The sequence below is a fragment of the Onychostruthus taczanowskii genome, unplaced genomic scaffold, assembly GCF_017590055.1.
Source record: "Onychostruthus taczanowskii isolate IOZ18803 unplaced genomic scaffold, ASM1759005v1 scaffold61, whole genome shotgun sequence".
Lineage (NCBI taxonomy): Eukaryota > Metazoa > Chordata > Aves > Passeriformes > Passeridae > Onychostruthus > Onychostruthus taczanowskii.
In genome coordinates, this window is record NW_024503790.1 from 734688 (window position 1) to 747991 (window position 13304).

The 13304-nt window shown below is 55.0% G+C and overlaps 1 protein-coding gene across 1 annotated transcript in view; it reads right to left on the reverse strand.

Moving 5' to 3' along the window:
- The window catches only part of IGSF21 (immunoglobin superfamily member 21), a 38906-nt gene extending 25715 nt beyond the window's left edge, over positions 1-13191 (reverse strand). Inside the window, exon 1 of the mRNA XM_041419694.1 lies at positions 12859-13191. Coding sequence (XP_041275628.1) covers positions 12859-12922 — 64 coding nt within the window. The 5' untranslated portion in view covers positions 12923-13191. The remainder of the gene's footprint in view (positions 1-12858) is intronic.
- Positions 13192-13304: the final 113 nt, after the last annotated feature.

A 13304-nucleotide genomic window follows, 5' to 3' on the forward strand; every position in this document is an offset into this window, starting at 1 on the left:
CTATGCAAGTATGCAAATCAGGGCTGATTCCCAGCTGCCAATCAACTCCTCCCAAATTAACTAAAGCAGAATTCTCCCAATTGGTAGTACCCCGATTTTATTGCCATTCCATGGGGTGAATCCAATGGATTGTGGGCAAATGAGGCCTGGCAGGTGGGAGGTGCTACCTCTCATCCCAAATTTTCCCTTTTCCCTATAAACAAACGCTGTTCCTGCAGGATTTTCTGCTTGCCCATGAGCTTTCTCCACATCAGCTGGATTTTCCTCAGAGTTTTCCACCCAGAAGTGCTTCCACCTCCAGTCTGGGCTGCCGGGCAGGAATTCCCTCCTGCTGATAAATCCCAGGAGGGAGTTCCTTCCTCGTTTTTCCAGCAGATCCAAATGAAACCTGAGAACTGTTAAAAAAAATCCCAATTTTTCCTTATTTCCCCCCATTTTTTTCCAGCTTCCCCCAGCTGCCCCATGGATCACTCTCCAATCCATTTCCATGGATTTTTGTCTGTCCCCAGCAAATCCCAAGCTCACCAGACAGGGATTTTTCCTACAATCCCAATTTTGCCAAGCGGGAGCAACCACTGACCACCAAATATAATGGAATGCCTCCAGAATGGCTCAATATTCCCTAAAATCCTTCCAGCAGAGAATGGTGCCTCCTCAACACCTGGATTAACTTGGATTAATGCTCCAAGCCAGAATGTCCAGGTGTCCCAGGGCTAAAAATTCCCCCCATTCTGCTTTTCCCTGGTTTTTAATCAAGCAGCTCCACGGAAAACACAGCAGGATCTGAACTCCGTGTGCAGATGTGGAATTAATCCCGAATTAAGTATGGCAGGAGAAGGAGAGGCCGTATCCTAATCCTGCACTGAAAAAGATTGGAAATGAGATTTTTCCCCCACACCAACAAATTCCCAGCCCTCCTTTTCCAGCGGCTCAGCTCTGCATCCTGACAAGGAAGAGATTCCTGCCAGCTGGATGCTTCTGGAGTTTCCCAGGAAGCTGCACCCTCTGAATGCCACGCCCGGGCACCAGGATTATGGAAAACCTCACCTGAGATAAAGGATTTTATCCCCAGATGGTGTTGCCGTACAAAATCCATCTCAGGAATGCAATTCCAGAGTAAAAAAAGAGAATTACTGCACTCGGTGCTCCTTTTTAGAGCCCCAAACTGGAGCTGAGGGATTGGAAAATTGGGGAAAAAATCCCAAACCCCTGGCAGAGCTCAGTTGGTGGCTTGGGAGGGATTTGCTGACAGCAGCTGAGGATTTTCCCTCTGTTCCAGCTCCGTCAGGATGGGGATTATGGCACCAGCAGCCAATTCCGGGAAGCCACGGCTCGGGGTGTTAATCCCTGCTGGAGTTAATCCCAGTGGGAATAATCAACGGAGCAGGAAGGAGCCAGGAGCTGCTCCCTGTCCCTGGAAGTGTTCAAGTCCAGGTTGGAACAACGACCTATGGAAAATGTCCCTGTCCATCCCAACCTAGAGCATTCCAGGGTTCCAGGTCTTTCCATGCCTCAGTTTCTCCACTTGGGAAGGGGAAAGCAAGGTTCTTTCCAGTTCATTCGAGATCCAGGAAAATCCCATCCTGGAGTAACTGCAAGGTGTTATTAGGGATCCCAAAAAATCCCATACTGGAATAACAGCAGGGGTTTATTAGAGATCCCCCAAAAATTCTGGAATATTTTATTCCAGATATAAGGGGTTTTTGGAGATCCCAGAAAATCCCATCCCAAAGTAACAGCAAGGGGATAATTGGAGATCCCAGAAAATCCTGGAATAACAGCAAGGGAATAATTGGAGATCCCAGAAAATCCCATCCTGAAAAAACAGCAGGGGGTTATCAGAGGTTCTCCTGCCCCCAAAAATCACCCCAGGAAGGAATTTTCCCACCACGAACTCCCCAGTCCTCCCCAAAACTCCTCTTTTTCCAGCTTTATCGGGAGACCCACAGGCTTGGGATGGGAAAAATAGGGAAAATCATTAATTCCATTCAGGAAAGTCAGCGGGTTTCAGTTTGGAAGCCCCCATTGGGTTTCCCACCAGTTCCAAAAAGGTTTTCCCAAGCCCCGGTGGCCCTGGAGCAGGGGTGACCCTGACCCGGATGATGAATTCCCTGATTTATTTCTCCACTTGCAGGAAATCCAATTATCCCGGATTTTTGATTGGTGACAAACGAGGAGCCATCGATCCCCCCTCCCTCCCAGCTGTCGGCTCCGGGCGATCTCTGCTCCTTCCATCGATTCCTGCCCGGAGGAACTGGGAAGGGATCATCGTTACTGATATTTTGGGATTTTTCCTCCTGGACTCCTTATCCAGAGGCACAGCCTCAGGCACAGGAAGAGCAAAAATAAAACCAGTCCATGCAGGAATCCCAGGAGCTCCAAAATCCACTTTGTTTTTGGAATTCTTGGTGTGATGCAAGGCTTTTTCCCAAAAAAATGACCTGGGGCATGCCTGGAGCACCTGGATCAGCCCCAAAGTGTCCCAGCTCAGCTGGAAAATCCTTGGTATTCCTGAAGGAATGTTCTGGAGGTTTTTAGGGAGGGGAGGGGAAAAGGGGAAGGGAAGGGAAGGGAAGGGAAGGGAAGGGAGTTGGATTGTGGGGACGGGCTGTTCCCTGGGAAGGGATCATCGTTACTGATATTTTGGGATTTTTCCTCCTGGACTCCTTATCCAGAGGCACAGCCTCAGGCACAGGAAGAGCAAAAATAAAACCAGTCCATGCAGGAATCCCAGGAGCTCCAAAATCCACTTTGTTTTTGGAATTCTTGGTGTGATGCAAGGCTTTTTCCCAAAAAAATGACCTGGGGCATGCCTGGAGCACCTGGATCAGCCCCAAAGTGTCCCAGCTCAGCTGGAAAATCCTTGGTATTCCTGAAGGAATGTTCTGGAGGTTTTTAGGGAGGGGAGGGGAAAAGGGGAAGGGAAGGGAAGGGAAGGGAAGGGAAGGGAAGGGAGTTGGATTTTTGGGACAGACTCCTCCAGACCCTCCATGGAAACAGCCACAATTCCCACCAGGATTCCCAGCTCTGGAATTTGTCCCTGGCCTGGAGATGCTTCTTCCAGACACAGGGACAAGGGGCAGCTGCATCCCAAACTCTCCCTCATTCTTTGGGACAGCTGTGATCCCATCCCTCAGGACAGCCATGATCCCATCCCTTGGGAAAGCCGTGATCCCATCCCTCGGGAACACCATGATCCCATCCCCCAGGATCTCCCTGGCCCAACCTCATCCAGCTCCATCTTTCCTGTTCTCTCCAGCCCCATTCCCTGGACAAAGAAGGATTGTGATCACTGCTCCCTCTCCTCTGGATTCACACTCCATGATTGATAATCCCTCTGCTCTCCCGGTAATTCTGCATCCCTAATGGGATTAACGGATAGCTCCCTCTTCCAGCCTCAGTTCCAGGCACTGATTCCCAACACTTCCTCCTTCCCTGGAGAGGATGTGTGGGGCTCTTCCCTTAATCCCAATCCATCTCCTTGGGGCTGTTCCTTTAATCCCAATCCATCTCCATGGGCTGCTCCCTTAATCCCGATCCATCCCTGCTCTGTTGGGAAATCACTGCTAATTTACACCTTTCCCTCTCCCAGCATTTCCAGAGCTGTCCCATTATCCATGTTTGGCTTTTCCCGCTGATTCCAAAGGCTGATGGAAAAAAATCCCAGCCCTGATTCCTCCTTTAGCTCTGCTCATGGAATCTTAGCGTTTTTTGGGATCTTTTCCTTCAAATCTAACATTCCAGGGGTTCTCCCACCCCTGAGATGGAGCAAAGCTGGAAAATCCGGAGGAGATTTTTCCATGGCTCCACATGGTGTCCATAATTCTGCTTTCCCAAATCCATCCCTATTCCCGCATCTATCCCTATTCCTGCTGCAAAACTCCCATCCCAAAGCCTGCCAGGACACAGAGAATCCTCAGACAAATCACACATTCCCATTTTTCATCCCAAATTTCCCTCCTCTTCCTGAAGACCCTAGCCTGGCCTACCAGCCAAGCTAAGGAGTGGGATTGGGAATAACAGTGGCAGCCAGACCTTGGAAAAGAGGGACAAACGCCCGGCAGAGCCTCAGACCCTCTGGATGTGCCGGGAGGCCGAGGCTCCACATTAATAAAACATAACCAAGCGTGGGATCATCCAATATTCCTTTAATTCAGTGCTCCCGGGAGGGCGGGAAGAGAGGCTGGGAATGCGGGAGGTTTTCCTGCTCAGCGGGGCGGAGAGGAGTGCCTGGGATGTTAAACAGCTAGAAAAGCTCTCCAATCCCATTCCCATTTTCCAGGCTGGAAGTGCCTTCCACTCCCTTTCTCCAGGCAGGAAGTTCTCTCTCTTCCCAATCCCATTCCCATTTTCCAAGCTGAAAGACCTCTCCATTCCCATTTCCAACCCACTCTCCAGGCTGGAAATGCTCTCCATTCCCATTTCCATTTCTATTCTCTAGGCCAGAAGTGCTTTCCATTTCCATTTCCATTTCCATTCTCCAGGCTGGAAGTGCTTTCCTTTCTCATTCCCATTCCCTTTTTCCAAGCTGGAAGTACTCCCCATTCCCATTCCCAACTCATTTTCTAGGCTGGAAGTGCTCCCCATTCCCATTCCCACTCCCATTCCCATTCTATTTCCTCCCTCCCCCCAAGATAAAATCATTCCAATCCAATCCTTTCAGCCTAAAAACTCCAGGATTTTTTTCTCGCTTTTTTTTTTTTTTTCTCCTGGTGGGAAACATGGAGCAGATCCGGAGTGTGATCCATGCAAACCAAGAGCAGAGGGAGCATCCTGACCATCCCATTGCCCAAACCCTCTCTCCCACCACAGAATCTCCCAGATTTTCCTGATCTAAATAAAAACAACCCCGTTAATTCCAAGGAAAGGGAAGGTTTAATTTGGGAAGCGCTTCCCTGAGCTCCTCTCGCCTCCCAATCCCCACACTAATTACGGCAGAAATTCGGGAGGAATCCAAACAATCTCCACTCCTCACAAAGCGCTTCCCTACTGAAAAAAAGCTGGAATAACTCAGGGAGATGCAAACAGAACTTCAAAAGGGTCACCAGGAGCTGGCGTTCATGGAAAACATCTCATTATCCAATTCCAAAGGGAAGGACTCAGAGTGGAGCCAGAGTGCTGGAGGCTTTTCCATGCAGGATGGGCTCTCTGGGACTCTTGCTCCTGGTGGGAATTGAATCCTTTGGATCTTTTCTGGAACGGGATCTGCCCAGGCTTTTCCAGCAGCAGATCCAGCCTCGTATCCCACATGGAAAATCCCATTCCCCAGTGGATCCAGCGTTTCCATCCCCCATGGGAAATCCCACTCCCCAATGGATCTAGCCTGTCATCCCACATGGAAGATCCCACACAGTGGATCTATTTTTATCCATCCATCCATCCATCCATCCATCCATCCATCCATCCATCCATCCATCCCCCATGGAAAATCCCACTCCCCAGCAGTTCCCTGGGAATATTTCAGGCTCATTGGCCTTTCCCAGCCCCCCAAACCCTCCCACCCCTCTCCAAGTCATGGGGTCCTCCCGCAATCCAGCATTCCCTGCTTTATTTTTAGGAGGAAGGCCAGGAAAGGAGCCAAATTCCACCCCCGGTTCTCAGGATGCTCCCGGAGCTGCAGAGGGTGGAATGGCAGAGCCCGTGCTCCCACGTGGATCCCGTGCTCCCACGTGGATCCCGTGTTCCCATGTGGATCCTGTGTTCCCACACTTTGAGCCGCTCCATTCGCAGGGAACGGGGGCGGCTGGGCCTAAAAAAAGGAGGAAGATTCTCCATGGAGCAGCAGGAGAATCCCAAATCCTGGTCCAGGAATCCAGGCTTGGAATCTTCCGAAGCCTTGGAGGTGAAGTTTTGGAATGTTCTCTCCAGAGGGGCAAAGCTGGGCTGGGAATTTCCATCCCATCAAAATCCCTTCCCAGGCAATTCCTACCCAGTCCATGGGTTTTTTTCCAAAGGAAAGACACAGCCATGGAGAACTTGGGATGAAGAAGGGGAACATCTCCACAAGAGGCTCACAGGGAGCCCATCAGCATCCCCCTTATCCCAAAATCAGGCCAATCCCAAGGATTTTGCTGGAATTTGCTGAGCTGGATTCTCTGTGCCCCTCTCCTGCAGTCCCAGTCCCGCCAGGAAGAGCCAGAGATTCCCAAACCCATGCCAGGACATCCCATGGTGACAATCACTGCCCAAAAATGTCCCCTCCGTCACTTGCCTCCTTTCCAGGTCCCATCTCCACGAGCAATTCCCACCTTGGGATCAGCCTGGCATTAGCGGCCTCCAAAGCAATGTTCTACCCATAAATCCAGGCTTATCCATAGAATTCATCCCCAAAAAAAAAGCATTTCCATGGACAGGAGACCACGAGGAAGCAGATCCCTCCTCACCCTTCCTCCCACCCATCCCTCTGATCCCAAACTCCCCTCATGAAGCCTCTCCCTGGATCCAGCCCTTCCCTGGAGCTGCAGATCCTTGGAAAGGGAAGGAAGAGGTGGAGAAGCAGGAGGTGCATCCCAAAGGAAGATTCCCAGCACCCACTTTCCCTGTCCTGGCTGGATCAGAAGCAGCTTCAGGATTTAGCCCCAAGCACAAGGAGATGGAGAGGGGCGTTTAATCCCCTCTGCCCGAAGAATATTGACCAAGGAATTATAGGAATGGGAAATTATTCCAGAGTTTTGGGCAGGAGACAAACAAATTCCCTGCCTCCTCTGCTCCGGGTGGGATCTTCCAGGTGAGGAAGCGCTCCCAGCACCAGAGGAGCCAAAATGTGTGGCCTGGAGGCTGGGAAGGGCCCGGTGGAGCCACATTCCCACCTCCATTCTCTCCACCGGGAATTGTGAGGTTTCCTGGCATTCCCCCAACCTCTTCGGAGTTGAATCCCAGCTGGGAGTGGGAATGAAGCACCTTCCCTGATCCGAAGGCTTTGGAGAGCCCCCAGCCCCTAATTTGATAAAACCAACAATTCCAAAGAGGGAATTGTTGCCGCAGGTTGTTATCCCTGCCTTTGGAATCCGCCCGCCCTTGGCGTTCCCGTCGGATCCGGGCCCCAACGCGCTGAAAACAAGCCCGTGATTGACGGGTTATTTTGGGAAAAAAAGAGGGGAAAAGTGGGAAGCAGAGAATGGAACGGGAGCGCCAGCCACGAGCTCGGAACGAGCCCGGCAGCGCCGCGCAAGCAAACAAAAGGGCACAGAGAGCAGCTGGATCGGGAAGGATTCCAGCCCCAGCCGTCAGCTGCATCCCTCCCGCCGGAATTCGCCAGCCGGGAATTCGCTTGGCTGGAGCTGCCTCCCAAAATTAAGGATCTGGGGGGTCCTTCCCTCGTTTTGCCTCTCTGTGGGGTCTGAGCACAGAGCTGGACGTGGTGTGGCTGAAGTCAAGGATTTGTCTTGGAAAATTGGGGAAAATCCCAAAAAATCCCATCACTGGGAGTTGCAAGGGGATGATGCTGCTTCATCCCCCCCACACCTGTTCCAGTAGGAATTTGTGCCCATTCCCAGCCATCCAGGGCAAGCTCCCAGCTCCATTCCCAGCTCCCTGTAGAGCTTTTCTCTCGGCAAGCGCTGTCGGAGCCTCGGGAAGATCCTGGGATCTGCTCAGCTGGATTCCCACTAAAACCCCACTCATCCTGAGAGCTTTTCCTCGGCAGATCCCAGAGCACAAGGTGAGAGCTGGTCAAACACTCCAAAGCCAAAGAATTCCTGGCAGGAAAGAGCATTTTTGTGGGAAAGAACCACCACAGGAAACATCTCCATAGGAAGGAGCGGCTGTGGGATCATCTGGATGCTCCAGGACCACCCATGGATTTGGGATGCAAGGTCCAGGCAAGGCCTGGAAGTGTTTGGAGGAGCCTCCAGGCTTCCAGACCTGGAAAAGCCCTGGTGTGGCCCATGAGAATCTCCTGAAGTTCAACAAGAACAGGAGCAGGACAATCCCAGGATGGATCCAGGCTGGGAGAAGGACCTGGAGCAGGACAATCCCAGGATGGATCCAGGCTGGGAGAAGGACCTGGAGCAGGACAATCCCAGGATGGATCCAGGCTGGGATGGGCACACGGAGCAGCCCTGAGAGAAGGACCTGGAGCAGGGCATGGACCTCCAAATTCGAGGGCTGATCCCAGAGCAGGAAAATGGGGAATTCTGTCCTCTGGAGCAAGTCCAGAGGAGGCTCCAGGATGATCCAAGAAAAGGCTGGGAGAGTTGGGAATGTTCAGCCGGAAGAGGAGAAGTTTTGGGTTGACCCAGTTTTGGCCTTCCAGGACCTGGAGGAGCTGACAGAAAAGATGGAAAAGGTCTCTTCAGAAGGACCTGGAGTGACAGAACACAGGGAATGGCTCCACAGTTCCAGAGGAAAAATTGAAATGAGTTATTGGGAAGGAATTCCAGGCTGTGCGGAAGCTAAGGCCCTGGCACAGCTTTCCCAGAGAGCTGTGGCTGTCCCTGGATTCCTGGGAATGTCCAAGGCCAGGCTGGAGAGGACTTGGAGCCACCTGGGACAGTGGGATCTGTTGCTGGCCATGGAATTCCCACCCAAAGCATCCTGGGATTCCAAGGCTGAGCCTATGGATGGAGCTGGGAATATCTGACAGCCTGCACAGGGCAGGGGCTGCTCAGCTCCAGGCTCCCAGCACCTGGATCAGAATTCCTCATCCCAAGCCAAAGGGCAAAGACATTCCCAAGCCAAACCCTACAACATTCCCGGGATTAGGTTTTGGGGGATGCCAATAATCCCAAGGGAATTTGGGCTTGGGAGACTTTGGAAACACTCTGGGAGCAGCATGGATGGAGCTGGGAATATCTGACAGGGCAGGGGCTGCTCAGCTCCAGGCTCCCAGCACCTGGATCAGAATTCCTCATCCCAAGCCAAAGGGCAAAGACATTCCCAAGCCAAACCCTACAACATTCCTGGGATTAGGTTTTGGGGGATGCCAATAATCCCAAGGGAATTTGGGCTTGGGAGACTTTGGAAACACTCTGGGAGCAGCCACAGGAGCTTTTCCAGGGAGAAATAAAGCTGGGAATATCTCCCCTTCCCGAAGATTATCCTGGTTATCCTGGAAAGGCACAAGGAGAGGGAAGATCCTTGCCGGAGCCGCAGCTTTTTCCCGAGCTCTGGATTGGAAGTGGCGGCTCCAAAACGCAGCTGGTGGGAGGAGGGAAATTGGGCTAATTGGGAAAGGGCAATTAGCACAGTGAGGGGGATTTTCTGAAGGGGCTGCACGGCCTGGATTTACCTGGAGAGGCTCCCTGGGAATGTGGGATTCGTGGAAATGGGAGGGAAAACTTCCAGAAAAGAGCTGAACCCAGGATTTGATGGGAAAAGCGTGAACAGGAAAGGACAGCGGGAATGTGGGGTGGATTTTTGGCACCTGCAGGTGAATTAAAGCAGGATTTCACCCCTGCTCCTCCTTTTCCCTCATTCCCCCAGGACACAATTCCCACCAAATTCCAAAAAAACACGAGCAAGTGACTTTCACCACCTTGGGGAAAGTTCCATGCTGGGTTTTCCCTACAAAAAGGAGGGAAAATTGCATTTTCCAGGCTGGAGAAGTCTCCACCCGGGGGGCTCCCTGTCAGCTGGGAAAACCCCTGCCAGAAAAACCTCTGAGGGGAATGCAGAGGGGAGAGAATTCCAGGTAAAACCCCAGCTGCAAAGGGCTTTTCCCAAGCTGGGTTTTTCAGGAATATCCCCAAGGACAGCTCCCTGCAAAGCCCAGGAGCTTCAAACACTTGAATTTTCCCTTTTTTTTTTTTTTTTTTTTTTTTTTTTTTTTTTTTTTTTTTTTTTTTTTTTTTTTTTTTTTTTTTCTTTTCCCTGGCTGGGGTTGGAAAGCAGAAGCCGAAGCAAATCCCACCGGGATAAAGCCGCTGGAAATCTCCAGGAACTCGACACTTTCATCCCTCCCAGGGCGCTAAAACAGCCCCCGACGAGCCCTTTATGGGGCCGCATTTCAGGCGGGGGTTTAAGGAGCCAGCCCTGATCCCAGAAGCCACGGAGCAGGGGAAAAGGGGGCTTTTCCAGCTTTTCCAGTTCCTTTTCCAGGCGCTCCTCTCCTTTTCCATGGTCCAGCGCTGCCTCCTCCGCGTGGCCTCGTTTTTCCCTCCTGACGGCTCCTTAACCCACTTAGCCCCGGCCACGGCGGCTTTTTTTGGCAAAAGGAAGAGGTTGAGCCGGAGACAAAGGGGGGAAAAAGCAGGAATGGCAGGGGTGATGCCCCCGGAGGGCTGGAAAACACCTCGGGAATGATCCCGGTTGCGCTCGGGGTCACAAAAGGGCTTTTCCTGAGCGGGTGAGGGATGCAGAGCAGGGCTGGAAGCCCCCCCAAAAACCTTCCCACGGATGATTTGTGGGGTGGGAAGTGATTCCAGCGGATTCCTGGGGGATCCTCCGGGATGCGGATGAGGAGGTGGATGAGGGGACAATAAAAGCAGGCAAAAATCCCCCAAAAAATGGTTTTGGGGACACACGGCAGATGTAGGGACGGACAGCGGGGAGTGGGGCCGTGCCCACCTGGATCTTCCCGGGGTCTGGATCCCTTGGATTGCTCTCCAGCCGGGATGGGGAGGGCACGGAGGGGAGGGGAGGGCACGGCGGCGGCTCCAGCCAAGGATGCCGTCAGCCAGGAAAAAGCCATCTGCCCTCGGAAATTCGGGAATGGCGAGCGCTCTGCCCCCCCAAATTCGGGAACAACGCTCTGCCCCTCCCCCCCCCCCCCCCCCCCCCCCCCCCCAAATTCGGGAGCAGCTCAGCTCCCGCTGCCCCGAGCAAAGGGAGGCGCCCCCAACCCGGGATTTGGCCGGGATTTGTGGCTGGCTGATTGAATAACAGAGCTCGGGATGGGATTTTTGGGACAGCCGAGGGGGGAATCACAGAATTCCGGGGTGGGTTGGGTTGGGAACCCCAAAATGAGCACAGGGACGGCTTCCGTAGGGAAGGAGATGCCGAACACGGCGGATCCTCGGGATGCGGCCAAGTTCCAGTGGGGTTTAGGAGCCCAAATCCAGCTCGTGGATGCCCAAACCCAAACAATTCCCCACGCCGGATCCATCACTTCCTAACCCCCAACCCCCCCGGGCTCCCCGAGCTCCTCCAAACCCCTTCACAAACCAACTTAGATCCCATTTTTTCCTGCCCAAAAAAACCCCTCACAAACAGAGATTCCCCTGCAGCCGCTCTCAGGAAATCAACAGCACGAGAGCAACCGCCCGATCTGCGGCGAGAAAAAAAGCAGGAGAGAGGCAGGAAAAATGATCCCTGCGCCAGTGACAGACAGCTGGAGCTCCGGGAAAGCCGGGGGGATGCGTTGTTCCTTGGAAATTGTCTGTCTATGACCTTAAAACGGTGGCGGAGGAGAGCGGGGAGGGGAGGCGAGGCAGCCGGGGCTGGGTTTGGCACAAGTTCCCCCCTTTTCCCGTGCAGGTTTTATTCCCGATGCTGGGATCGCGGGATGCTCGGGAAAGGGGCTCGGAGCAGCAGCCGCAGCCCGGCAGGACCCGAACCTCGCGGCCAAGGGAAAAGAGGGGTTCAAGGAATTCTATTCCCGAGCCCAGAGCCCGGCTGGGCTCGGGCTGCGCCGTGCCCGAGGGATGGATCGGGAGCAGGCGGGGAAGAATCGGCTCCTTTGTGTGGAGCTGGCCCCGCGCAGCCCCGCAGAGCCGCGGCTCCCCCGCCCCGCGCCCTGCAGCGCCCGCCGGCGCTTCCCGGAGAGCAGAAAGTCCATTAAAAATCAAAAATAAACCCAAAAAAACCCAAAAACCGGGGAGATGCGGAGCAGGCTGCGCTCGTGCCTCCATCTCCCCGCGCCTGGAAAAGCTCCCGTTTCCCGGGGTCTCGGGAAGGAGCGGCCACCTGAGACCCGCCGAGCGAGAATTGGGGGCAAAGAGAGGGAATTCGCCTCAGATGGACACGGAATGAAATCCCACGGGTGGCCCTGTGGGGTGCGAGGAGGGCAAAGTTTCCTTCCCCGGGCGGTTTCCTCTCCCCGGAGCCCCTGGTTTGGGGCTGGCGTGGGGAGTCCCGGGGTTTTTGGGAGCTCGGGAGCTGCAATCCCCCAGGACAGCGGGAATTTGGGGGATGTTGCTCCTTTATTGGGATTTGGGGATCCCAAAGGGGCAGGAGGGGCTGCGACCCCCCAAGAAAACTGAGCTCGTGGGGGTCCCCAAAGCACAGCCTCCCCCCCTCCGTGTCTGGAGCAGGGCTGGGATGCGCAGCCGGAGCTGGGGAGCAGCGGGAAAGGGGACACGGGGCGGCCCCCATGGATGAGATCCCCGGCCCCTCGCACCCCAAAAACGGTGCCCCAAGAACGGCTCCACCCCAGTGCCCGGCTCACGGTTCAAGAGCAGCGCCCGGGTAGGGGGGTGCCACGTTAAAACCCCCCTCTTTAGGGGGTGCCCCAATAACAGCTCCCACACCGGTACCGCGTTATGGGGTTCCCCAATAAAAGCTCCCACACTAATTCCCGGTTATGGGGTGCCCCAATAAAAGCTCCCACATCGATACCGGGTTATGGGGTGTCTCAATAACAGCTCCCACATCGATACCGGGTTATGGGGTGCCCCAATAACAGCTCCCACACCGATACCGGGTTATGGGGTGCCCCATTAACAGATCTCACACCAGCACTGGGTTATGGGGTGCCCCACTAACAGCTCCAGACCTCATCCCCCAGCACCAAACCCCAATTCCCCACTCCAAACCCGTTCTCCTCTCCGTGGGTGCCCCCCATCCCTCCCCCAATCACCCCAAACGCCAGGGCGGGGGCGCCGAGCCCCGAGCCCACCCCGTGACCGGAGGGGTGCGGGGGTCACCCCATCCCTCCCGCGGCCCCGGGGGTGTCCCTGTCCCCTGGGGGGTGACACTCACCCAGCGCCAGGTGCCGCAGGTGCCAGAGCAGGAGCCACAGGGGCAGGGGGCTCATGGCGCGCATGGTGCCCGCGGGGGCGGCTCAGCGGGGCCCCCGCGCCGGGCGGCGGGCGGGCATCGCGCCGGGCACCGGGAGCGGCTCGGTCCGGTCCGGTCCGGGAGAGGGATCGGCCCGGTCCGGGGGGTCCAGGAGGGGATGGGAGGGGGCTCGGCCCGGTTCGGGGATCCGGTTCGGGAGGGGGCTCGGCCCGGTTCGGATGGTCCGGTTCGGGAGGGGGCTCGGCGCTGCCCCCCCGGTGCAGCGGCTCCGCCGCCGCTGGCGCCCTTAAGCCGATTTGGAGCAGCCGGAGCCGAGCGGGGCTGGAGCGGCCGCCCCCGGCCCCCCCGGGCTGAGCCCGCCCCCGGCCCGGCCCCCGGGAGGGGCTGAGGGGGGCGGGGAGGAGAGC